Raw genomic sequence first — 24,928 nt, 5'->3', positions numbered from 1 at the left:
GATAGCTTTGTAGCTGGAGACGTAACTGGGCTGGAGAGTTGGTGGCCCTTAGCCCTACAACACCTAGCATTATAGAACTGCTCCACGTGCCTAGCCTAACCCTCTGCACACCATTTACGTGGAATATACCCAGAGTCGTCTATGCTGGTGACTCGGAAGCCTTGCCTACCAGACTGCTGGAACTAGGGTGCCTGTTCCCAAAGCTGTGCTTGCTTCTCTCCCCAATCAGTCCTGCATATGTCTGTGTTTGCTAACACGTTATATGAAGAATGTGGGGAACTGTTTTGGAATCATTTCTGTGTATGGGCTTATTATCTTGAGGGATTTTAGGATTCGTTTCTCAAGAGAGGGCTGGGAACTATACCTTGCTAGAGTTGTCTTGAGAACACTGTGTTCTCAGCTCATTGCCACGTGGAGGTTAGTTTTGTATCATCAGTGTGCTGTCCATAGTCACTGGAAGCAGTGAACACATCCTACTCTGCTTCTGATTGTCAACTTAACTGTTTTTGAAACACATGAACAGGCTGGGCACGGTGGCTCACGTCTGTAATCCCAGCACTTTGGGAGGCTGAATTGGGCGGATCATCTGAGGTCAGGAGTTTGAGATCAGCCTGGCCAGCGTGGCAAAACCCCATCTCTACTAAAAATACAAAAATTAGCTGGGCGTGGTGGCACATGCCTGTAATCTCAGCTACTCGGGAGGCTGAGGCAGGAGAATTGCTTGAACCTGGGAGGCAGAGGTTGCAGTGAGCCTGGGCAACAGAGTGAGTCAGACTTATATCTCAAAAAAAAAAAAAAAAAAAAAAAAATGAAAGACATGAAGAAATGGTTTTTGTACCAAGGTTTGGCCCATGCTGAGATTCACAAAGAACTGGCTTTCAGTTCTTATCTTTGATTTAAACTGGCCCATCATGCTGTCCTTTGAAGTTACTCTAGTAAATTTCTTTCTAAAGGCCTGGGGCACTCAGAAGGGAGTTTACTTTTCTATATTTATTTTATAAAGCAAAGATGGGAGATCCTCCATTAGGGCCTGGGAAGTAAACTGAGTGGCAGAGGGGCTCCTGTGATTAGCTGAGAGAGATTGTGGTCCTTCGGCCCTGATGATAGATCCTGGCCTTGCCACATACCATACACAGTGCCCGTACCCCCACCCCCCGCCACACTCAATACAGTCTGTGCCCTCAGGACATTGCACCAGGGCAGTAGCATGGTGAGGTTAGCCAGATGATGGCCTTGAACTAAAGAGTGTGCGCCTAAAATGCACTTGTTTGAATAGTTTCTGCCTATGCCTTCAAGTCGCCTTTTTGGGAAAACCTAGTGACCGTTAAGAGTAAATGCAAACTAATTTGATTTTAATATCATATGTAGAGCTGTATTATATGAACCAAATGCTAGTCTGTTAAGCAATAGCTACACTTATTTTTTCAAGACAATGGATGGTTTAAAGAGAGTCATCTATAGAAATTGGTAGTGGCGTCAGTTATGCATTGTAACCATCAAGAAAGTTCAGTTGATGAAGTGTAGAGGAGTGATGGAGGTTGTCACACATCGGTTGTGTACATGCTCCTTTTTCTTTCACTTTAGTTTCCACGGGCTCCCTTGCTCAGCAGTATGCGCACCCTAACGCTACCCTGCACCCACATACTCCACACCCTCAGCCTTCAGCTACCCCCACTGGACAGCAGCAAAGCCAACATGGTGGAAGTCATCCTGCACCCAGTCCTGTTCAGGTAAGGGCAACTCAGAGGTCTGCATGGAGTGGCTTCCTCATCCTAGTATCTGAATGCTTTTTTCAGGTGCCAGGTATCGCGTTGTTAGAACACATGGCATGTCCACCCTCGTGAGGATGGATACAGCTGTGCCCCTAGGGTGGTGGTTTTAAGAATCACCTTTAAAGGCCAGGCGCAGTGGCTCACGCCTGTAATCCCAGCACTTTGGGAGGCCGAGGCGGGTAGATCACGAGGTCAGGAGATCGAGACCATCCTGGTGAACACTGCAACTCCATCTCTAATAAAAATACAAAAAAATTAGCTGGGCGTGGTGGCGGGCGCCTGTAGTCCCAGCTACTCGGGAGGCTGAGGAAGGAGAATGGCATGAACCCGGGAGGCGGAGCTTGCAGTGAGCAGAGATCATGCCACTGCACTCTAGCTTGGGCAACAGAGCGAGACTGTCTCAAAAAAATAAAAAATTTAAAAAACAAAAGAATCACATTTAAGATACATGTTGATAATGAGGTGATTGGATAAGCTCTGGAAACTTGCATTATGAAAAATCAAATTTAACATAAAGTTCATAAGGCAAATTCCTATTTGCTTGGGACTTTTAAATTTTAATTTTTAAGGTTTATGTGATGAGGTTATTTTCCTATGAGCTTCTTGAATTATGTTTGCTAATGGAGGCAGTTAAAGATGTCTTTGATGTCTATCAGTTCCCTGGGGCAGTAGTCTTGTTTGACTTTAGTATGCTCAGAAGTTTCTAACTGCCAGGCTGAGAATCAGGCTTCTGTACCCCAGAAAGGAGTGTCCAGATGGGAGGCACCTCCAGCCTTGCTCTTATCACCCTGTACATTCCCCTGTACCCCTCATCATAGGCCCACATGTGCAAAGCTTAGCTTTGTGAGTATCCCTTGGCTGCTTTTCATTAAAGAAGTTTTCCTCTCCATTCTTTCCTGTCGCTTTGCAGCACCATCAGCACCAGGCCGCCCAGGCTCTCCATCTGGCCAGTCCACAGCAGCAGTCAGCCATTTACCACGCGGGGCTTGCGCCAACTCCACCCTCCATGACACCTGCCTCCAACACGCAGTCGCCACAGAATAGTTTCCCAGCAGCACAACAGACCGTCTTTACGATCCATCCTTCTCACGTTCAGCCGGCGTATACCAACCCACCCCACATGGCCCACGTACCTCAGGTAAACCAGCTTTAGCCAACTTTCTGTGAAGGCCAAGTCAAATGTGAAGGTTATCAGTAAGCAGCTAGAGGCTCTCCCAGCTAGGAAACCCTGTGTGTCATGCCATTTGCCTGTCTCCCTTTTCCTCTCAAATACACGTGATCTGGCCCTAAGGGAATGTTTGTGTGGTTTTGTCATGGTATCAGTGAAGGTGCTGACTGGTCAGTCCTTTAGTTTTCCAACTGAGACCTTAAAAATATCTTTGACTATGGAATGCAACCCAGTCCTTCTTTCCTTTCTGTGTCTGCTTTGCTACGTCTGTATAGCCCCACTACTATATATATGTATACATATATATCCCCCCTACACACTTACCTCGGAAGCCAGGCAGGGATGATGGCCTTCACAGAGTCTCAGCTCTCCGAGGTGACTACCGGGGCCTGTCAACTTGATTGTTACTCACATGAGTTCCAGACACATCTCTCCAATTGTTTTCCCTGGTTATCCATATATCTGCTTTGACCATAAGTTGTACTCTTGAGAGGGCTTGGCCTTGGACATTGGTGCAGTGTAACTAGAAGCTGGAAGCACCCAGGTGGTCCCATTTTTCTTTAAGAGCAGCCCTGGAAGCACTTTGGAGCTCACCTCCAGTGTAAGCTGCTACAGGTGAAAGGTGTGCTTGCCATCTCAGTGGTTGCTGTCTGCATCAGCTGCTGACAAAGGTCCCTGCACTCCAGGGCCCAGGGGATTGTCTTAATGAGGAGAAGGAGCTGCACTGAAGTTGGGCTCTAACGCTGGCCTTGAGGCCCTCCCTGGGGCTGTTACGGGTGAATTGGCTGTATTAGATGTCTCTGCTACTTTCATAACAGAACTCTCTGAGGCGGGTCTAAGTGAGACCTGCCACAATGAATTCCATTTCCTGTTAAATAGTGCGCCAGTGAGGCTCTGGCAAGGTGTGGGCTAGAGATGCGACTCAGTTGGATCTATCTCTCAGAAGGCTACCTTGTAAGTAGAGTTCCACAGCTCTGGGAAGTTTGGGCGTCCTCACCCTGCAAAGTTTAGGTTCTGTGGTGTAGCGCACTGCAGTTGATTTGCTTTTTGATAGTGGGGAGGGAAGCCTGTTTGGTCCGTGTGGGCCAGCGTGGTTTGGTGGAGTCAGCTTCATAAGAGCTGGGGTCCTGTACGTGTCTAGCAGAGGCTGGTGGCTAAGTAGGCATGTGAACTTACATGTAACTCAGGGATCCCTAAAACCTCTGTTTTTGTGCTGAAAGAGCAAAAAGGTTAACACAGGGATGCTCAAATATGCCATGTGCCCATTTGAATATGTGAGAGTAAAAACGGCATTTCATCCAAGGCTTATCGTAGTCTAGAACAGTGCACAGTGTGGGAAAAAGGAAACAAGGGCTCTTCCTGGCCCTGCCAACCCCCTGCAGAGCTGGAATCCAGCTGTTTGGGCTGACTAAAATCACCTTTCCAACTTGACAGTGAGTGAGACCAGGTTGAACTTGGTACAGAGACACTGGGCTGGCCCAGATGACTTCAGGTTACTCCTTTCCATCTCACTGGAGCCGTTAAAAACTCCAACTCCTCCTCCTCCTCCTGCTCCATCAGCATATCTCTGAGAGTCACGGGGGCCTAAGAGTCTCTTTTCACTGCCTGGTGAGCAGACCAGAAGCAGAGGAAGAGAGGCAAATGAACAGAGGTCCAAGTAATTCACATACTGGACTGTGACAGTCTCTGCTTATTAATGTAGTAATCTGCTTTCCTATTTGAAAGGGATGTTATCTGCAAAACTACCTCAGGCCCCACATGGCAGCCTGATTCTGAAGCATCATTGAATCTTGTATGATATTAAGTTGAGAAAGCTGCCTTTGGATCCAGGGTCTAATCTTTGTGAAGATCTTACCCCATACGTAGAATACAGTGATCAGAAATGTCAAGGGTTAGGACAGCACAGCCCTGACTTCTACCCAGGCTCACTTGGTGCCTGCTCCCTGACCCTTGCAGGATCTGCCCAAAGGTGAAGCTCATCTTCAGGTCAATAGATAATCTACTAGAGATTGTCCCCAGAGAACACAACTGGGCCTTGAGGCCCACCGTTGCCGTTTCCTGAGAGTCCCAGCCCAGTGAAAGGAACACAGTTGACATGTTGTTGAAGCCGGAGATGTTGCCTGTATGCGTAAAAGAGCTCTCTGTTTCAGGCTCATGTACAGTCAGGAATGGTTCCTTCTCATCCAACTGCCCATGCGCCAATGATGCTAATGACGACACAGCCACCCGGCGGTCCCCAGGCCGCCCTCGCTCAAAGTGCACTACAGCCCATTCCAGTCTCGACAACAGCGCATTTCCCCTATATGACGCACCCTTCAGGTGAGGCGTGTGTGTGCAGGGGCCGCCGGGGCACCCCAAAGCATTCTGCTCGCACAGGTGGAATGGCAGGCAGGGCCAGTGCTTCAAGCCCCGCATTCGAGAACTAGCAAGACCTGTCCAGGAGTGTGCACAGGAGGGACTGTGACGATCAGTTCAGCATCAGGGCCTGAGGCTTCCGGGAGCCGAGTCTGTGTGTGTTCTGATGGTATACAGGATTTGGCTTGATGAGAAGCAGCAGCAGCAGCAGCAGCAGCAGCATTCTGTGTAGCTGATGCATGCCTAGGACTCAGTTGGCCTTCCTTGTTATGATAGGCTGGACAGGGCAGTGTTTTCCTTCCTGAGTCCCAAAAGTCTGACATGTGGGGGGTTATTTACCATGGCAGAGTTTGATTGTAGCTCTGGAGAAGATACTGCTGAGAAAGCGCTGTGAATGGACTGGCTTTGAGTGTAGCGTTAGCCCCAGCCCCTGACCAGGGGAGAGCGCCCTGTGATTGTGCTCTACTACTTGATGGCTGCCATGGCGATACTTCACAGTCTGACCTGTTATTCTGAAAGCAATACTGGTGCTTGGCTAGTATTTGGGGAGGGGGTTTGTTAAGGCCTTTTTTTCTACCCCATGAACAAGTCTTCTGGGAGTTTTATCTGAAGTGGTTTTACGTCTGACTGGTTTGTTTCTACCCACCCACCCAACCCTCCCCACTTTGGTGCAGATGGGAGGGGGGAAAAGTGAATTCAATTTTGAGTTTTGTTCAGCTAGCACGAGGATAGTTTACAATCATGTGCTGCAGAGACACTAGGCTGATGTGTGGTGTTGCCAGTTTTCTGTTTCAATGTTCGCTTTTCTTTTTACAGTACAAGCCCACCACCAACAGCAGTTGTAAGGCTGCCCTGGAGGAACCGAAAGGCCAAATTCCCTCCTCCCTTCTACTGCTTCTACCAACTGGAAGCACAGAAAACTAGAATTTCATTTATTTTGTTTTTAAAATACATATGTTGATTTCTTGTAACATCCAATAGGAATGCTAACAGTTCACTTGCAGTGGAAGATACTTGGACCGAGTAGAGGCATTTAGGAACTTGGGGGCTATTCCATAATTCCATACGCTGTTTCAGAGTCCCGCAGGTACCCCAGCTCTGCTTGCCGAAACTGGAAGTTATTTATTTTTTAATAACCCTTGAAAGTCATGAACACATCAGCTAGCAAAAGAAGTAACAAGAGTGATTCTTGCTGCTATTACTGCTAAAAAAAAAAAAAAAAAAAAAAAAAATCAAGACTTGGAACGCCCTTTTACTAAACTTGACAAAGGTTCAGTAAATTCTTACCGTCAAACTGACGGATTATTATTTATAAATCAAGTTTGATGAGGTGATCACTGTCTACAGTGGTTCAACTTTTAAGTTAAGGGAAAAACTTTTACTTTGTAGATAATATAAAATAAAAACTTAAAAAAAATTAAAAAATAAAAAAAGTTTTAAAAACTGATCAAGTTAGTAGCGTGTGTCTGTATAAGCAACTTCTTTGTAGGATACTTAATATCAAAGCAGGTGTGCTAAGGGTGCGTTTTGAATATCCCGGAAGGTAGCTGTCAAATGATTTTTCTTCTTCACCTTTAGTTCTGGTTCAAGGTATCTCTAGAAAAAGACAAGACTGAGCTATTCTCTTTGGTGGATTAGAGATCTGCTTCAGGAGGAGGAAGGTTGGCCAGAGTTGGGCAGCACTGAAATTCCACATCCTCGGGCTGACACCGATTCTGTAAGCTTCCTTTTTCGTATCTCCTGAACCAAAATGAGTGAGCTGGAAGTTCCCAATTCGGGCATTTTTCTGTTTTACCAGTAGGGGGCAGGAGACACTCAGAAAAAAAATTGCAATAAAGAAATCCAGAGGGCATGAAGGCTGAAAAGATACACAGATGTACAAAGCTGCTTATTGACATGGATGGATTCATAAGCATTTGTTAATATTCCCAGATTGCAACGGGGAGGACAAAGGGAAGAGCAAGTATTTGGGCAGGGCAAGGATTTTGTAGAGAGACCATGGTCTTAATAGAGCCTTTAAATATTGTGACAGCAAATTAAGATTCTGAAAACTTTTTAATTCACATATAGCAATTTGTACATTATAGCAAAATTTGCATTATTCAAGAATAAGTTACTTGTACAGTACATAAAATACATAAAAAATTGCCAAATACCTTCTGCCTATAATGATACAAGATGAATCCACTTTATGTTATCACAATGTGCTGTATATTCTAACCAAACACAGGATGTCAGATGTGTCCTTGTTAATATACTCGCAAGTTCCTCTAGCTTGTGGGAGATGTTAGAGCTAACACATTTGCAGTAAGGGACTTAGTCCTGAATAGAAAGCATGAAGGAATCTCAGGCAACCCTCAGGGAAGAGTCTCAGGCTTTGAATTTAGGTTAAGAAACTGTTATGTAAAAATAGTGTTCTCTGGCCCAAGATTTTAATGATTGCTATTCCTTTTTCCTACGGTCCAGAAATGATCAAAGGCAGAAGATTTATACCAGATAAAGCCATATGGATTGCTGGTCTAAAATTCAAGGCAGGTTAGTTGACTTAATTCTTTGGTGCTGGTGACTGTTAGTTTGTAAAAGTTCAATAAAGTCAGATGAAGGAAGTGATGGTGCCGGGAGCTGTCAAGCTGTACTGGTGGGGTCTGTAATTAGAGCTAACTGGAGGGATCATGATGTCTATTGTCCAGTTTGGTGCTGAGCCATGGCTCTCGGTAGAAGTTGCCGGCTGGGGCCTGTTCGGGACTGGAAGGAGAGTGTTGGGATGTGCTGTGCCTATGGTGGGCTAGCTGCAGCCAGTGGGGTGCCTGCCCCACACTGCTGCCCACCCCTTCATCAGTTGAGTCTGCTCCCACATAAAGAAAGGCGTTGGCTTAGTGTCACTTCTTCCTAGAGCCATGAGAGTTTTCTGTCAGCATGTATTCGAGCTGTCCTGGTAACTTGGACGGGAAGCAGTCTGGAGGTGGGTGCCTTCCACATCTCTGCCACAGAATCTGAACTTGCACTTTGCAGCCTGTCAGAGCTGCTAAGTTTGCTCTACCTGGTGTGCCTCTTGGCACCACCTGAGAGATGTATGTAGAGAGGCTGCTAAGAAATGAGTGCCCCTGGCGTGAAGACATCATATCCCAGATGTTTAACTTCTGGCTGGAGGGAGGGAACTTAATTTGGTTCATTATCTACTGGGTACCTTTCCTGTGCGGAGGGGAGGACCAATGACTTTCCGTAATAAGCTTTCTCCTTTAAAAAACTTCAGACTATTAACTAACTCTTTTGGTTCACGCTAATTAGCATTCATTTTCCAGAGAAAGCTGCTTGACTTTGAGGAAATAAAGACAGGTGTCCTTAAAAATGGACTGCAAATCTGGATCAGTGTCAGGTCTGCTTTAGAGTCCATGAAATCACCCATGAGTGTTGGTACTAAAAGTGGTGTAAGCTGGGCGCGGTGGTTCACGCCTGTAATCCCAGCACTTTGGGAGGCCGAGGCGGGTGGATCACCTGAGGTCAGGCATTCGAGACCAGCCTGGCCAACATGGTGAAACCCTGTCTCTACTAAAAATACAAAATTAGCCAGGCGTGGTGGCTGGTGCTTGTAATCCCAGCTACTTGAGAGGTCGAGGCAGAATCACTTGAACCAGGAAGGTGGAGGTTGCAGTGAGCCAAGATCGCACCACTGTACTCCAGCCCGGTTGACAAGAGTGAAACTCCGTCTCAAAACAAAGTGCGGAGGGGTTTGTTCCCCCACCCTCTGAAAGACCCCAAGAAAATTCTAGAAGCAAAAATTTGACCTCTTGGAATACAGAGACTAAGTATAAGTAAGTGGAAGGAACAGACCTAACCCTCCTCCCAGGCAGTCAGTCCTGTGAGTTTTAGGCGGAGGTTTCATTTTAGCCTCTGATTGATGTTATCTGTAAAGCTGATCTAAACTCCCAGTTTCCTAGAAGCCACTGCTGTGAGCCTGGGGGTTGTACTGAATGGCTCTGCTGGCACCTAACAGCAGCTGACTCCACTGTCACTGCCCCCTTGTTTCTGAGCCTCCAGACAGGTTCTGGGAGGAGCCAGCCCCCTATGAATTGTATCACTTGTATAGGTAGATAGAGATCTGACTTCAGGACCTCCCTGGATGGTGGAGATTGTGTGTGCCCATGTGTGCATGGAGATATATTCTCAATCCAATGAAGCAGTAGCCAGCTAGAACAGAACACTGATTGTGGGCTATTAAAGGAGTTTCTCATTAGTTACGGCACCAGATTCCCAGCTTCCATTTTGGCTCAAAAAAAGGAGCCTAAAACCCACTTGTGGGATAAATTTAATAAGCCATTAGATGCTTGGAGGGCACTGAGCCAGCCTTGTTGCTGAAGGATTTACTAGAAAGGGCCTAGGAGTCCTTCTTCCCTTTTTGCTTATTCTTCCCCCAGCCCCAGTTAATTTAACTATCACTGTAAAGCTGCTGTAAACCAGAATCCAGTTTTTTATTCATAAGGCACCAGGATAGAACTGTTCCTTGCCACCCTCCTATTTCAGTAATTGCCTGAATTTCCCTGAAAGGGTGACACACTTCACTTCTTGACATTTAGGAAGGACAGTGGCCACTCAGTGGCAGGTGACCATCCCGAGGATGCAGTAGACAAGCCAGCATGCTGGCCCAGACTGTGAATTAGTCAGGTAGGGTTTGCATAGCTGTTTCTGACTACAAAAATAGCATGGGTGTTAGTTGAAACAGTGCACTGAAATAAAGCAATGGTTTAGTTTTGAACCTGAATCCTTTAAAGAAATTAGTCTGAGGTAAAATGTTTTATATCATTTTTGACCTTCAGCTTGTGCCTCTGACAGAGCTTTTGTCCTAAAGCTGAGAGCAGAAGCAGGATTAGATGTGGTCATCTGTGGTGTGGACACAGCAGACCTGCCACGTGGACTGACGGTAGATGAGAGAACCGCTTGTTAGTGTTCTGGGCTTCCTGATGACCCCCCCCCACCCGTAGAAAGTCTGTCATCTGCTGTGACAGTGTCAGTGAAAAAGAGAACAAGTTTCCACTGCCAGCTCTGGCCCTCACCCCAACTCCTTTCTCTAAGAGTAACGGGGACTGGGCATAGGGACCCCGGGCAGGAGCTAGCGGCATCCTCTAACAAGAACTACATCTGTAAACAATAAGGAAAAAGCCAGGTGATAGATGAAACTTACAGGAGGGCCCTTCAACAGGCCTAATAGAAGGGTCACGTCCAAACTGGCACGAGCAGTTAACAGTGTCCCTTAAATCTCTCTCTGGAAGGAAGGAAAGATCAATTACATTCACAAGTTCACACTTCTGCCTGTGCTCCTCAAGGGCAGCTGTTGAGGCCTGGAATTCCTCACTGGTCAGAGAGGTGTGTATTGATTGTCTATGGCCCGCAGGTGGCTCCGGGAGGATGCGTCCATTTCGTAGTCCGAGTCCCGGGCTCGATTCACAGGCTCATGCTCCAGGTGCCGCAGGCTGTTGGCCAGTTCTTCGGGCGAAGGCACCAGGTGGAAGATCTGCTCAGGGGGTGAGGATCGCCCTGGGAGACCCTCTGGGCTGAGCCCCCGGGGACAGCCAGAAGAGCTAAGGTGGGGAAGGCCCAACTCTGAATCCCAGTGAGGAAGGGAGAAAGGGAACAGGACCGTGTTGCAGGAACCTAGGACAAGTGACCAAGAGAGACCACACCATCAGTCTTGAGGCAAGTGCTGACAGGACACAGAACAAGATACCTGTACCCCTGGGTCTGCAGCAAGCCTCTACCCAGTGCCAGCCACCCCCTTCAGCAAAGGGCAGTAGAGTCAGACCTGGTGGTTGAGAGACGACTACCACGTAGCTGGAGAGCCGGACATCACAGGCGGCGCCGCACTCGAGTGGGATGGGCGAGCGCTGGAAGTGGTGGAGCATGTCCACGACCGAGGGAAAGTGGAGGTGCTGCACACGGCACTGGCCCCGCTCAGTCAGCGACAGGCGCAGGTGCTGTGGGAGGAGAGGATGGTGGGCTCGGGCTGTCCCTCTAGGACCCTGAACTCCAGTGGAGAGGGGTGGCACGGTCCTGCCTGCCCGGCCCCACCCCATACCTTGGCTATCCCCTGAAAGTTGAAAGTGAGCACGTATTCCCCACGCCGCGTCTCACTCTGCCGCACCAGGAACACTCCATGAGCATCAGGGCCCTGCAGCTGAACCAGCTGAGCTGCTTTCACTCTGGAGATGGGGCCGTGGAACCAGGGGTAGCAGGACAGGAAATGGTCCGTCTTCTGACAGGCCGGGTCCAGCAGCCCCCCAGGAGAAGCACCTGTTAGATAAGATGGGTGATGGTGGTTGCAGGGGGCTACCTTATGTCCTGGGCTGAGTCTGGGTTCCAGCATACCCAGAAGACAATGGCCTAGCCATTGGTTTACTCACCTTGGTTAAGGGAATCTGTGCTGCCCCTTGGGGAGCTGGACGTGCTAGGCTCTAGGGCTGAGGGAATATGCATCTCTGCTTCTGTACTCTCCAGCCTGCTGGAGAAGAGGCTGAGGTTAAGGATCTGGGCAGGTCAGGGGTGGTAGCAGCAAAGGTCGTGCCAGGGACGAGGGCCCAGGACCTCACCCTCGGCCTGTGCACTCCGAGAGCTCAGCCATCCATGAATTCAGCTGCTGCTCGTCTCCCACCTCAAAGATGATGTCTGTCCGGTCCTTCACCTGGCAGGGAGGAAGGCAACAGGGTTGGGTCTGATGTATATGTATTCTTATTGCCCCAGGGTGTGAAAAGCCTTGTCACTCACCTTCAGCACAAAGGTGTAAAAGTTGTCAGGCATCTCAAGGCGTGTGCACCGCCGGACCTCCTGGATGCTGGAGCAAGCTGCTTGTAGCTTGGGCCTTGAACTCTATGAGACCAAGATGGGATACTCAAGGCTTGTTCCTGATGCTCTTTCTTCCAGCCAGGCCTGAGTTTGTCTATAGTCTCCCCAGGAGTCCCCCTTTTAGAGAGAGTATCCATGGTGTTGCTGTGCAGGCTCTGAGCCTGTAGTGAGGTCCACAGTGCCTTCCCCTAGCCTCCTGAACACCATTCACACTGAGATCCCAAGAAGCATGTGCTGGCAGAAGGCCAGCCCTCCCAGCCCATTGGACCTGGTCCTGGGGACATTCCCACTCTGCCATGTGTCTGACATCGTTTCTCTTCCCACTGGTGAGCAAAGAGCTCCCGGCCCAGCCAGGCGATAGCAGCTGCTGACCGTCTCATCACACCAAGCCCAAAGGGGCAGAGCCTAGCATGGCTAGCCCAAGTTAAAGCCACTGTAAAACCACAAAATCTTGGCCCTGGACCTTCCCAGGACACCCGGCACATAGGGCTACAGGGTGGATAGGAGTTAGCCACTGTTCCTTTGCTGGCAGGAACTCTGCTCCCAGGTCTCAACTGACCCTGCAGATGCTTCCTGTGCTAGGGCACTCTGCAGCCAAGGAGCCAGCTGCTTCCGGTTGGGAATCTGCTCAGGAGGGGGTTTGCCCCTCCCCTTCCTCTTGTGACAAGACTGAAAAGATGGCCGAAAGAAGAAAAGGGGAGAAAGAGATGAGAAGGAATGGACAGAAGTGGCCCCACTGGGCCCCCTCCATTCAGGTGTTCCTGGAAAATACTACAGCCCCTAACAAACTGGGAGCAGGGGGATGGAAAGCAGAGGCAGGCCCAAAGGATGGTCCAGCAACCGTGGCTTCAGGTGATCCGACCTCCACCTCAGCCCAAAAGGGCATACCTTGGACTAGAGCTGCTAGTGCTGTTGAATTGACCCCCAAAACCAGATGCTTAACCTTGCTTTAGACACAGAGGTACCAGGTACCTCTGTTGGAAGGACCATGACCCAGTGGCCTGGCCACCTCCTTTATCCCCGCTTCCCCACGTGCAGGAGAGTCAGTGAACAGTGAGGTAAGAGGGCAGCCTGGCAGGAGCAGGATGGCCACCTGGGCCCTTCCAGCAGGTCTCCTGGGAGCTCCCGGGCCTGCTCTGGTTGGCGGACACAACAGGCTGGGGGAGAGTAATGACTGCAGGAACGACCAACACTGGCCACAGCTTACTGCGGCCTCTCACTAGAAAGCTGCGTGACTAGAAAATTCCAGCCTGAAGTGACCAGCACCAGCCAGGGCATTTTCACCTCCTACTCCCAGAGGTCCAGCAGCCAGGACAGGGCAGGCAGAGTGAGGCCTCGCATGGCATCCACACGGGCACTGGACACAGTGCAGTGTGCAGGGATTGGGGCCTCTGCGCTCTTGCCCATTTTCACAGCCAGCCAGCCCTGCAGAGCCTTGATTTCCTGTCTGCAAGATTGGTAAGGTGCGAGTGGCCACTTCCTTCTGCTACTTTTCCAGTTGGCCCTGCCTGGCCCCAACCCTCCCCACTGGCTGCAGGCCTTAAGGATCACTGGGAGGATGTAGGCCAGGCCTGGAGGGGAACGGGCCTGGTCTCCCTTTCAGTTCCGCTCCAGGCCTAGTCCCCAGTGTCAGTGCTGAGATTAACCAGCAGAGCCGCCGGTTTCACTCTGACTCTGGCCTTTGCAAGCCAGCTCCACCCCCAGCAGCTGAGGAACTGCTGAGCAGGCAGGCAGTGGTGAAAAGAGGATTCCCCTCCTCACCCACAGCCAGCCTGGCTGCCACCTGCCTGCTGGCTGAGCACAACCCAGGGGTTCTTCCCCGACTCCCCACGGCAGCCGGTGAGAGCTGCCCAGGCCTAGAGCCACAATCTCAACCCAAGCCTGCCAAGTATCAGAGCCGGGGTCCACCACTAAGCTACCCGGTGGTGTGGGTGTCCTATGCCAGAGGCTCCAGCCAGGTTGCAGCGTGTGGGCACATGGGGGCAGGATAACCCCTGCTGCAGCCGAAACCTCAGCCTGGACAGCTCAGGCTGTGGCCACTGCAGGGAAGGACCACCAGATGCCCATCTGATTAAGCTATATGGGGGGGATGGGTGATGGGAGAGACAAGCTCAAACCTGGGGGCTGTGTCAGCAGCTGTGGGGGCTTTAGGTTCCTTCCTCTCACGTGCCCGCTATTCCACCTCCCTCAAAAGTCAAGCCAGACCAACAACAGCTGCTCCCTGGACCCAGCTTAGGCTATACTGTGGTTGGGTGATCAAAGTGGCCAAATCATTTCAGGTATTTGTGGTTTGAACAGGAGAATGTCACCCACCACATCCTGCAGCGTCTATTTCTGGGGAGCAAGTCTTCTCCATTCCCAGCATCTAAACAGATGGCTTTTGTTTGTTATGGCCACTGTGGCTCCAGTGGGAATAATCTCCTAGCAGCCAGAGCAAAGAAAGAATCTCAAAGTCAAAGATGCAGGCCAGCTCCAACACTACCCCAACAGTAGGACTTGTATTTATTTCAACAGCTAACTTTATCCCAGATGTTATAGTTCTTTTACCTTCTAGGGTTTTTTGTTTTTTGAGACAGAGTCTCACTCTGTTGCCCATGCTGGAGTGCAGTGGCACGATCTCGGCTCACTGCAACCTCCACCTCCTGAGTTCAAGCGATTCTCCTGCCTCAGCCTCCACAGTAGCTGGGATTACAGGTGCCTGCCACCACACCCAGCTAATTTTTGTATTTTTAGTAGAGATGGGGTTTCACCATGTTGGTTGGCCAGGTTGGTCTCGAACTCCTGACATCAGGTGGTCCGCCTGCCTTGGCCTCCCAAAGTGCTGGGATTTCAGGCATGAGCCACTACGCCGGGCCCTACCCTCTAGGTTTTAAGATTCAGTCCTGACCCTGCCACTTCCTATACAACCCCGGACAAGGGGTTCAGCTCTCCATGCCTTAGCTGTCATCTGTAAGTCAGCTCATTTTTTCACAAGGTGAGCTAACACAAGCAAAAGGCCTGACTCGCACAGCTGTTGTTAACAGGCTGGTGAGTAAAGCCTGCTTGGGTCCCACTACAGTACTGACAGCATGACAGTCCCCTCTGAGTGGCCCAAGCCACTGGGTACACCCCCAGCTTCTCTCAGCCTTACAGAACTATTGTCCCATTTTGTCACATGCTCCCTTACCATCCTGCAATAAATTCCACGTAATATAACCAACATACTACCCTAACGTATAATTACAAGACAAGGACAACAAAGGAATGTCACTTAGCCGAAATAAAACGTGCTTCAGTGCAACTGCAGACAACACAACCAACTACTCGGCTGCTTCTGAGTTTGTTGTGAAAAGAAGGCCAAGAACATAAGGGAGCCAAAGGGCCGGGGAGCCAGGAAAGCCAGCCTGGTTCCAGATCTACCCAGGGCCCACATGGAAATGCAGTCCCAGGCTCCCTTCAAATGGCCCTGTGCTGTGATCAGTCCCCCTGCAAAGGTCTCTGAGCCACAGTCCCCTCATCTGAGAAGTGGGGATGAAACACCAGCCTCGTGAGGGCATGCAGCTCTCCCTGCCTCCCGCCTACCTGAGGATCCCTCCTTCTCCCACCTGGCTGTTCAGCCCGCCTGGAGGGAATGTGACGGGCTGGAGGCAACAGACCCTTCCTCTCTAGGCCTCACTTGCCCTCATGCTGTCACCTGGAAACTCTTGCTACCTACTGCCCCTTCTGTGTGCTGAGGGACAGGGGACCTGCCTTGGCACAAACGTTTATAGGGCCAGGATGGTCCTTCTAGAGTCTTCCGAGGTACTGGGCCACACCCCACCCTGCCAGGTCCTCACAACCACCTTCAGTGGGGTCTGTTACTGGCTTTGCCCTGAGGCATCCAGCAGACTGGCTGGCCAGGCTGTCATGGAGCTTCCACGTTAGCAAGGGCTGAGACAGGCAAGTGGGGGCAGGGCGGGGCTGGACACACCAGTCAAAGGCCAGAGCCCTGGTGGCGTGACCACACCTACATGAGAGCAAGGCTGATGGCATGGCCTCCCCTGGTGAGAGAGCAGGAAGAGGCACAGGTGAGCCTGCCACAGCAGCCCCCAGAAGCCACCATGGGGCTTCAAGGCTGTGGGAATCAGCTTGAGCTTTTTCTAAGGTGGGGAAGCTCATAACAGGAGCAGGCCTGCTGGCTGTCCCCCTCCTCCTGGGATGCTGGAGGGCAGGACACAGGGCAGCATCTGGCACACCCCAGCAGCAAGGGCCTGGCCCAGACCAGCCTTGGGAAGAGACCGCCCACCCCTGGGAACCCCCCAGGCCACACTAGCTCCCTGGTGGTCTTATCTTCCCCAGGGCCTTTGAGCCCACATTCATCTGTGTACAGCAGCAGTGGGACAGGCCTCCGTCAACCCTCCAGCACCAGCCATGCCTCTGCCACACCTATGCCCTCCAAGAGGCATCTGGCGGCCTGGGCCTAGCTCTGCAGGTGGTTAGAAGAGCCCTAGCTCTACCACTTACTACCTTTGAAACCTTGGGCAGGACATTAACTGGAGATTCAGTTTGTTTTCAGTAATAGGGGGCCCGTAAGCAGGTCCTGTTGACCTTCTTACTGGAGGAGGAGAGGGAGGGGGGTCTGAAAAGGCACAGCAAATTCCAGATCCTGTCCTGGATGGCTGAATCCCTCATGCTGCCAGGATGGATGAATGGATGAATGAGCATTATTATGGAAAATACTTAATCCAAGCTTATTGTCTGGTATCAAAAAGTTAACCTACTTGGGAAGCTGAGGCAGGAGAATCACTTGAACCTGGGAGGCAGAGGTTGCAGTGAGCCAAGATCACACCACTGTACTCTAGACTGGTTGACAGAGTGAGACCCTGTCTTAAAAAAAAAAAAAAAAAAAAATTCCTTGCCTCCTTCCAAAAATGATTTTAGTCAGGTTAGAGACACCCAGAAAAAGCTGGGAGGGAGACAGCTGCTATAACACAGACAAGAGTCCCTCTTGCCACAGATTTGTCTCTGAGCTTCCTGGCAGCCAGTGCAAAGGATTCTCCGAGAGAGGACAGTCATTTGTGGACAGAGAATGCTGCTGCTTAGCTCCATTAAAGACTCTGAGAAGTCCTGCAGCAGAGAAACCTATTGAACCCATGCATTACCCAGACTTTGACCTCTTTCACAGACCTTATTACCATCCCAAGGTAATACGGGATTGAGGTGAGGAAGGTCCTCACCTTGCACACTCTCCTTAAACATGGTGCCTCTCAGCCATTCGCTGGGGTGGGCAGCATCAAGACTGAGCCTAGTTGCTAAAAGCCACCCAGTATCCTGCCCAGAAATCCCTCAGGGCTGCAGAACCATGCAGCAACTCCACCACCCTGAGGTTTGGGACACTCAGTCCTGCACTTGAGTCCCAACTCTGTCTTCTCTTCCATGGATAAGTGACTCACCTCTCCTAGCCTCAGTTTCCAATGTTTTTTGTTTTTGTTTTTTTAAAGAGATAGGGTCTTGCTCTGTGGCCCAGGCTGGCTCACTGCAGCCTCAAACTCCTGGGGGCTCAAGTGAGCCTCCTGCCTTGGCCTCTCAGGTAGCTGAGATTACAGACACATGCCACCACATGTGGCTGATTATTTTTTTGTAGAGATAGAGATAGAATCTCGCTATGTTGTCCAGGCTGGTCTCAAACTCCTGGCTCAAGTGATCCTTCTGCCTTGGCCTCCCAAAATGAGTCTCCACGCATGTGTGTGTGTGTATTTTGTTTTTGAGGCAGAGTCCCTCTCTGGGGGGTGTGTGTGTGTGTGTGTGTGTGTTTTGTTTTTGAGGCAGTCCTTCTCTGTTGCCCAGGCTAGAGTATAGTGGCACATACTAGCTCACTGCAGCCTTGACCTTCTGGGCTCAAGCAAGAGTCTGCATTTTCTAAGATGGGATAATAATGCCACTATCCTCCCCTGAGAATATGAGCATAGTGTGTGCAAAAGAGCTCCCAGGGGGTATGGAAGGATCTCGGGAATGGTAAGGTAGGGAGGAGCACAGGACCTTAGGAGCTCAGCCTTAAGAGAGACTTGAGAGCAAAGAAGGCCCCTCCCTGAGCAGCCCTCCTGAGTTGTCACTCCCCTGCTCCCATGCACCAGAGGCTCAAGAAGGCCTCCCTCTTCCTTTTCCATCTTTGGGTCTTGGCCAGGCACAGAGAAAGGGGCAGTAGTGTTTGCTGAATATTCTCCAAAGTGGCGATGGAGAAAAAGGCACTGGAGGTCAAGGGAATAGCAAGAGCCAACACCCAGAGGGCAGAAGGCACAGCCCCAGGCTAGAAGACAACAGGGGCTTGACTGTGGCTGGAAATGATGCTCACAGACCCCACACCACCCTTTAGTGAGCATCTGCTGTGTGCCAGGCATTGGAGCCTGGGTGGCCCACCAGCGGTTTCCAGATTGTGGAATTCACAGGCTGGCAACATTTTTCAAAGTTTTCCAAGAGGAAGTCACAGAAATGAGCATCACACCGTCAAGGACACGACGAAACCAAGTAGGAAGGTCATGGTTCCAGAGCAAAGGACAACCCTGGGCATCATGGACAGTGAGATTTATGAAGGAGACGACTCACCACCCTGCCCTGGGCCATCTCCGTGCAAGGAGCAGTATGTGTGAGCCTCACGTGGCCCTCCTGTGCCTTCACCCACTTCACAGATGAGAAGGCTCAAGAGACCTCCAAGGGGGAGTGAACACAGCACAGGGTGCTTCTATGACCTGCTGGCACAGGAAATCTGGAAGGGAGTTTGCAATCTGCATTTTAACATGGGCCCTGGGTGGATCTGAAACCCACCGGCGTCTGAGCTGGCTGGGGTCTGAGGGAGGTCAAGAGAGCTGGGCAGGGAGGCCTCTGTCCCCCATCTTCTCCCAGATGCTAGGGAGCCACAGAAGACTTGCAGGAGAGGAGGCACGGCCCATCCCTCAAAGGCAGAAAGTGGTGGATGCTGGGAGCCGAGCAGCCAGGATTCCAGTCCCAGACAACTGCTGGGGGAAAAGGGGGTATTCTCAAGGAGACCCCAGTGAGGAGAGAGGAGCCAGGCTAGAAAAGTGTGACACCTGGGCCTTCTGGGAGTTGGGCAGCATCAAAAACTGCCATCTGTCCCATCAGAGTATACCCAAGTCTGTCCAGAATTAGCTACTTCCACCCCCACCACGCTGCTCCAGCCTACCCTCCTCTGCTCAAAATTCTCCTGCAGCTACAGGAGGCTGAAGCAGGGAGGTCAAGGCTGCCGTGAACTATGATGGTGCGCCACTGCACTCCGGCCTCGACAACAGAGCAAAATCCCATCTCAAAAGAAACTCCCAGCTGGGCGCAGTGGCTCACACCTGCAATCCCAGCACTTTGGGAGGTCGAGGCAGGCAGATCACAAGGTCAGGAGCTCAAGACTAGCCTGGCCAATATGGTGAAACCCTGTCTCTATTAAAAATACAAAAATTAGGCCAGGTGCGGTGGCTCACACCTGTAATCCCAGCACGTTGGGAGGCCGAGGCAGGCAGATCACCTGAGGTCAGAAGTTAGAGACCAGACCCACCAACATGGAGAAACTCTGTCTCTACTAAAAATACAAAATTAGCCAGGTGTGGTGACACATGCCTGTAATCCCAGCTGCTCGGGAGGCTGAGGCAGGAGAATCGCTTGAACCCGGGAGGCAGAGGTTGTGGTGAGCCAAGATCGTGCCATTGCACTCCAGCCTGGGCAACAAAAGCGAAACTCCATCTCACCAAAAAAAAAAAAAAATACAAAAACTAGTCGGGCATGGTGGCAGATGCCTGTAGTCCCAGCTACTTGGGAGGCTGAGGCAGGAGAATCACTTGAACCCGGGAGGCAGAGGTTGCAGTGAGCCAAGATTGTGCCACTGCACTGCACTGCAGCCTGGGCGACAGAGCAAGACTGTCTCAAAAAAAAAAAACAACAAAAAAAAGTCCCCTGTGGTCCCCACCTGAGAGACCCCTGTTACCTCCTCAGCCTCTTGGGCCTCCCTCCCTCACTCTGATCCAGCCACACTGGCCTCCACTCTTCAGTGTGCCAGGTGCGCTCGGGGCCTGTGCCCTCAGAGAGGCAGCTGCCCCGACAGCTTCACAAATACGACTGCTTCTCAAAGTGTCATCTCCTCAGGGAGGCCCTCCCTGACCGCAGTATCTAAATCCCGAGTCGCAGAAGCCCCTTCACTTCCTTCCCTGCCTGTTGTCCTATGAGCTGGTCTTGTGCATTCCTTGATGCAGGTCTCTGCCGTGACTTGGCTTTGCTCACGTGGTGTCCTTGGCCATGAGCCAGTGCCTGCTAGGTGGTGGGTGCTCAACATTCATCATAAGCCTTTTGCTGGCCAAGCATCCTTTGTGCTGGGTAACGGGGGGCATAGGGGAGGATGGCCCCTACTGCCATCCCCCACCTCAGTGAAGACCATGAGTGATAGGGATGCTACAAGCCAGTGCTCTCAGGGCTGGGGTGGGCCTCCCAGGGCCCCTCCAGCTGGCCAGGGAAGAGGGCAGGCTGAAAGGCAGGGTCAAGTGTGTCAGTCCCCTGACCTCCCCACAAGGGCACCATCAGGAGCCCCCATGCTACAGACTCTGGGAGGCAAAATCACGCAGTGCCCCAGCCATGAGGAAGAGTCAAGTGGAGCCAGGGCTCCAATCCTCATCTGCCCACCCTCAGCCCCAGCACCCCCAACACCTGGTCTCCCTCCAGCCGCCTTCCCACCCACACCTTCTCCTGCCACCCAGCCCCTGTATTTGTGATGCCCTGCCTGACCCAAACTGCATGTCCCAGCAGAGAGAACCTCCTCTCCTCCAGGGAGCCTTCCCTGACCACTAAGTCATGATTAGTGCAATTCCTGTGCCTCTCCCTCAGCACTGAGCTTATCGGACCGGCCATTGTTTCCTGATGACGCAGCTGCCTCCACCATCTGACTGGGAGAGTTCCTCTTGGGGTTGGGGTGGGCACCAAACCTTGCTGCCAGCTGAGGCCCAGCCCTGGGGCAGGCCCAGAGGAGGTACTTGGAGGGTTTGCCGGGTGGATGGATGGATGAGCACTTGGGTAGGTACCTGAGACCCCCAAGCTCTCAAGTGCCTGGGAAGCAGAAGGAGGTATGGGGTATGATGGGTGATCTCAGCCCCCTTTTCCCCAGCTCCTTGGGGGCAAACTGAAGGCAATGAGCCAGTTCCAGCGACTGAATCAGTGTGGGAACTATAGGCCACAGGGCGCTTCTCTGCTATGCCCCCCACCAGGACCCCAAGCCCAGGCTCTCAAGTGCCAAGCCCGGCCCCTCCTTCACAGACCCTTCAAATGCCAGGCCCCGAGCAAATCACTTTGGCCCGCTGTGCTTCAGTTTCCTCACCTGTAAAATGGGGATGATAATGGAACCCACTCCTTGGACTTGTGCAAGTGAGCCTGCCTGCTGCCCTGAACGCCCAGTGGGCCCATTCCACAGGGCAGCGGCTCCTAGACCCCCACCACCCTGTTCATTATGGGCCAGATCCCCCCTTGGTCTGCACCCTGCTGCCTCAGGTGCCCTTTCCCCACAGGGGAGGAGGAAAGAGAAGAGAGAAGCTTCCAGAAAAGCCACATGGCTTCCAGAAAAGCCCTTTCCTGGCAAGAGCCCCCCAGTGCCAGAAACAGAAACCTCCCCAGCCAGAAACGTCTCCCTGCTTTCCAGACATTTGAGGGCTTTGGAGGTCCCAGGCCCCTACCCAAGTGCTCATCCATCCGTCACCCAGCAAACCGTCCAAGCACCTCCTCTAGGCCCGACCCAGGGCTGGGCCCCCACTGGGAGCAAGGCTTGGTGCCCACCCCAACCCTGAGAGGAATTCTCCCAGTCAGATGGTGGAGGCAGAGACAGACATGCTGAGTGTGACACCCCCAAATATAGAATCCCTGTTCAGAGTCAGATCCCCCCTCCAGGCAGGTGGCACCCCAGCTCACACTGAGTGACTGAGTGTGGTATGGGCAACAGGACACACACCAGCCTGCTTTTCCCGTGTATGTGTGTGGCGGGAGGGGGCAGGGGAAGTGATTAGCCAGAGATGCTGGGACAGACAGGACTTGGGGACCTGTCTAAAACCCCACCCAGAGTGAATTCCCCTCAGTTCCCATCATGGTCCTCCTGCATGTCAGAGAATCACAGGGACACAGACACAAAGACCCCTCTCAAAGAGACAGCGATCACCCCCCCAACATAGAATCATGGTGGCAAGGTCACAGAGCCCCTTTCAGATGCTAGAGTGGCCTCCCTACAGCGACAGACACCCAGAGGAAGACCTTCACGCAGGGAAAGACAGCCCCCACCACACCTGCTTCCAGACCAGCCCAGAGTCCCCAGCAGCGACATGGTCCCCTCCTCAGATATGGGTGCCAACTCCACCAGGTGGTCAAGGGTGGAGGGGCCAGTTAGACATGCAGCTGCTGTGAGGATGGTGGGACACGTCCACTCTCAGGTCAGCCATGGTGGGGCTATGCGCAAGGCCTGGGGGCAGTGGCTTATGAGGGACGATGCCTGGAAAGCCCTACGCTCCCTACCCCACAGTGGGCACCTTCCCCAGCGCTCTCATCCCAATACATAGACAGGAAGTCCAGGCCCCATCCAGCCCACCTGGCTGGGAGGAATGTCCTGGGATGGGCCTTGCAAGGAGCAGGATGGAAGGAGGGGAGCCACACCCCCAGGGCCTTTTCCCTCCATGCCTTCACTCAAGCTGTGCCCTCCGCACAGGGCACCATCCTGGCCAAACCGCTGGGCTCTCAAGTGCCAAATAAGGACAAACAACTGTCAGGCACTGGGAGCTGCGCTGCAGTGACAGCCAGCGGACCAGCACACGGCACAGGGCATGAAGCAGCTTCCATCCACCTGCCCTATCCCCAGCAGGCCTGAGCCACTTCTGAGGACAAGATGGCATCTCTGGGCAGTGCTCAGCTCCATACACGGCAGGGCCACCAGACCCCACTCCAGGCCTGGTCCCAGCACCTCCCCTGCTGCATGCCAGCTGCCATCAGCCCACGCCTCGCACGACCACATCCTGCTCCCAGCTGTCCCCATAGGAATCCTTCCTGCCCCCACTGTGGCCAGCCTGGCTAAGCCCAGCACCCCTGCCCTTGACCACACCTTTTTCAGGTGACGCCTTCTGCTCCTCGCCACCACAAGGCCATGGATGCCCCAAACCATGAGTGCCAGGCTGTGCTCCCAGACAGAAGGGAGAGCAAGCAGCTCCCTTGGCAGGGAGGGGGTGAGCCCGGCTCCCTGCAGTGGGTGGGGGTTGTTCACGCCTGTAATGAGCACTTTGGGAGGTCAAGATGGGCAGATCACTTGAGGTCAGGAGTTCGAGATGAGCCTGGCCAACATGGTGAAACCCTGCCTCTACTAAAAATACAAAAATTAGCCAGGCGTGGTGGTGCACGTGTAGTCCCAGCTACTCAGGAGGCTGAGGCACGAGAATCACCTAAACCTGGGAGGCGGAGGTTGCAGTGAGCCGAGATCGACTGCACTCCAGCCTGGGCTACTTCAAGACGCCCTCTCAAAAACAAAACAAACAAAACACCAGTGAGGACTGTAGCCAGGCCCTGCATCTGTGATGATCACGGAGGGTATCCTGGGGCCCCAGGGCTGGGTCTACCGTAGCACACGCCAGTGGGGCCAGGTCCCCAGGCTTGAATGGGGCACCGACAGCCCAACCCCCTGCCACAAAGCCAGGACCAGCTCGGGGAAGCCCCGGCCAAGCATCTGCTCTGCACCGGGTGTGGGTGGAAAAAGATGTGGTTAAGAAACAACAAAAAACCTCTGTCGCCCATCTCGGGTCGGGGGAGTGCACCAGAGGAGAGGGGACTCGTCACCACCAAGATCCCCAAAGCCCCAGACAACGGTAGCTACTGCCTGCCTTCGAAGAACGATGATTCAGAAGAAGAGGTGAGAGCAAGGGCTTCTGGGGCGGAGGGGCTCCCAGCCAACTGGCACAGCCAGGCCAGGTCCTCCTCCAGCCACAGCACAGCACCGGGAATCCCATGTCCTTCTGAGCTCCACCCGGCATGGACTCTCATTACTAACATTTTAGCTCCTGTTTACTGAACGTTTACCATGTTACAGGCCTTGACAGTCTCTCACTGACATCACAAAACAACAGGAAATCACACCAGCCACACATAACAAAAGCCAGCTGGATTAAATAATTAAAAGTGAAAAAGGAAACCAAGACAGAACTAGAATAAAACCTAAGTAATTATTTATCTGATCCTGGGTGGGGAAAGGCCTTTCTAAGGTAAAAAAGCAAAGAATAAAACCATAAAGATCACTGGATTTTACTGCCTGGAACTTGCAAACCCCCATAGGTCAAGAATGCAGGAACAAAATTGAAAAGTCAAATCGGAAACTAGGGAAATATTTGCAACATGGGACAGAGCTAATATCCGTGCCATGTAGTGTTCACAAATCAAGAAAAAGGCAAGCAGTGCGGGAGACAAACATGCTGAGTAAATAGCCTGATAAATCACGAGAAATGTGTATGACCAAGGAACAGAAAGAGAAACAGTCGAACTCCATGGGGACAGAAAGATCAGTGGTTGCCAGGGGCTGGAGGTAGGGAGTTTTGGGACTGACTGCTCCAAGGTTTTTTTCTAGGGTGATAGAAATGTTCTGGATTAGATAGTGGTGATCATTGCACAGTTGTTTAAATATACTAAAAGCCAATGCATTGTACAATTTAAACAAGTGAATTTTATGGTATATGAATCATATCTCAACTTTTGACAAAGAGAAATGGTCAAACTTAGGATAGATAACCACTTTTCATCCAGAATGTGGCAAAGGTTTTTAAAATAATACCCAGTGCTG

General features: G+C 51.7%; 2 protein-coding genes across 19 annotated transcripts in view; one reads left to right on the top strand and one right to left on the bottom strand.

The window, feature by feature from the left end:
* The window catches only part of ATXN2 (ataxin 2), a 149,917-nt gene extending 143,175 nt beyond the window's left edge, over nucleotides 1-6,742 (top strand). For 11 of the 16 annotated variants that reach the window (XM_030821399.1, XM_030821398.1, XM_030821404.1 and 8 more), the window contains 4 exons: nucleotides 1,585-1,730; nucleotides 2,683-2,910; nucleotides 5,091-5,259; nucleotides 6,112-6,742. In XM_030821399.1, the coding sequence (XP_030677259.1) occupies nucleotides 1,585-1,730; nucleotides 2,683-2,910; nucleotides 5,091-5,259; nucleotides 6,112-6,140 (572 nt within the window). In that variant the 3' untranslated portion in view covers nucleotides 6,141-6,742. Of the gene's footprint in view, nucleotides 1-1,584; nucleotides 1,731-2,682; nucleotides 2,911-3,819; nucleotides 3,895-5,090; nucleotides 5,260-6,111 lie in introns of all 16 variants that reach the window. The other 5 variants (XM_030821401.1, XM_030821400.1, XM_030821405.1 and 2 more) reach the window with 3 other exon arrangements.
* Nucleotides 6,743-7,331: 589 nt separating this feature from the next.
* SH2B3 (SH2B adaptor protein 3) overlaps nucleotides 7,332-24,928 on the bottom strand; it is a 46,905-nt gene continuing 29,308 nt past the window's right edge. For 2 of the 3 annotated variants that reach the window (XM_030821409.1, XM_030821408.1), the window contains 6 exons: nucleotides 12,052-12,153; nucleotides 11,877-11,968; nucleotides 11,691-11,785; nucleotides 11,366-11,580; nucleotides 11,093-11,264; nucleotides 7,332-10,944 (listed from right to left, as the gene is read on the bottom strand). In XM_030821409.1, the coding sequence (XP_030677269.1) occupies nucleotides 10,649-10,944; nucleotides 11,093-11,264; nucleotides 11,366-11,580; nucleotides 11,691-11,785; nucleotides 11,877-11,968; nucleotides 12,052-12,153 (972 nt within the window). In that variant the 3' untranslated portion in view covers nucleotides 7,332-10,648. Of the gene's footprint in view, nucleotides 10,945-11,092; nucleotides 11,265-11,365; nucleotides 11,581-11,690; nucleotides 11,786-11,876; nucleotides 11,969-12,051; nucleotides 12,154-23,978; nucleotides 24,904-24,928 lie in introns of those variants that run through there. The other variant, XM_012510062.2, reaches the window with a different exon arrangement.

Source organism: Nomascus leucogenys, chromosome 10, assembly GCF_006542625.1.
Source record: "Nomascus leucogenys isolate Asia chromosome 10, Asia_NLE_v1, whole genome shotgun sequence".
Classification (NCBI taxonomy): Eukaryota; Metazoa; Chordata; class Mammalia; order Primates; family Hylobatidae; genus Nomascus; species Nomascus leucogenys.
The sequence above is the reverse complement of the archived record's forward strand: the minus strand, read 5'-3'. Positions and strand labels throughout refer to the sequence as shown.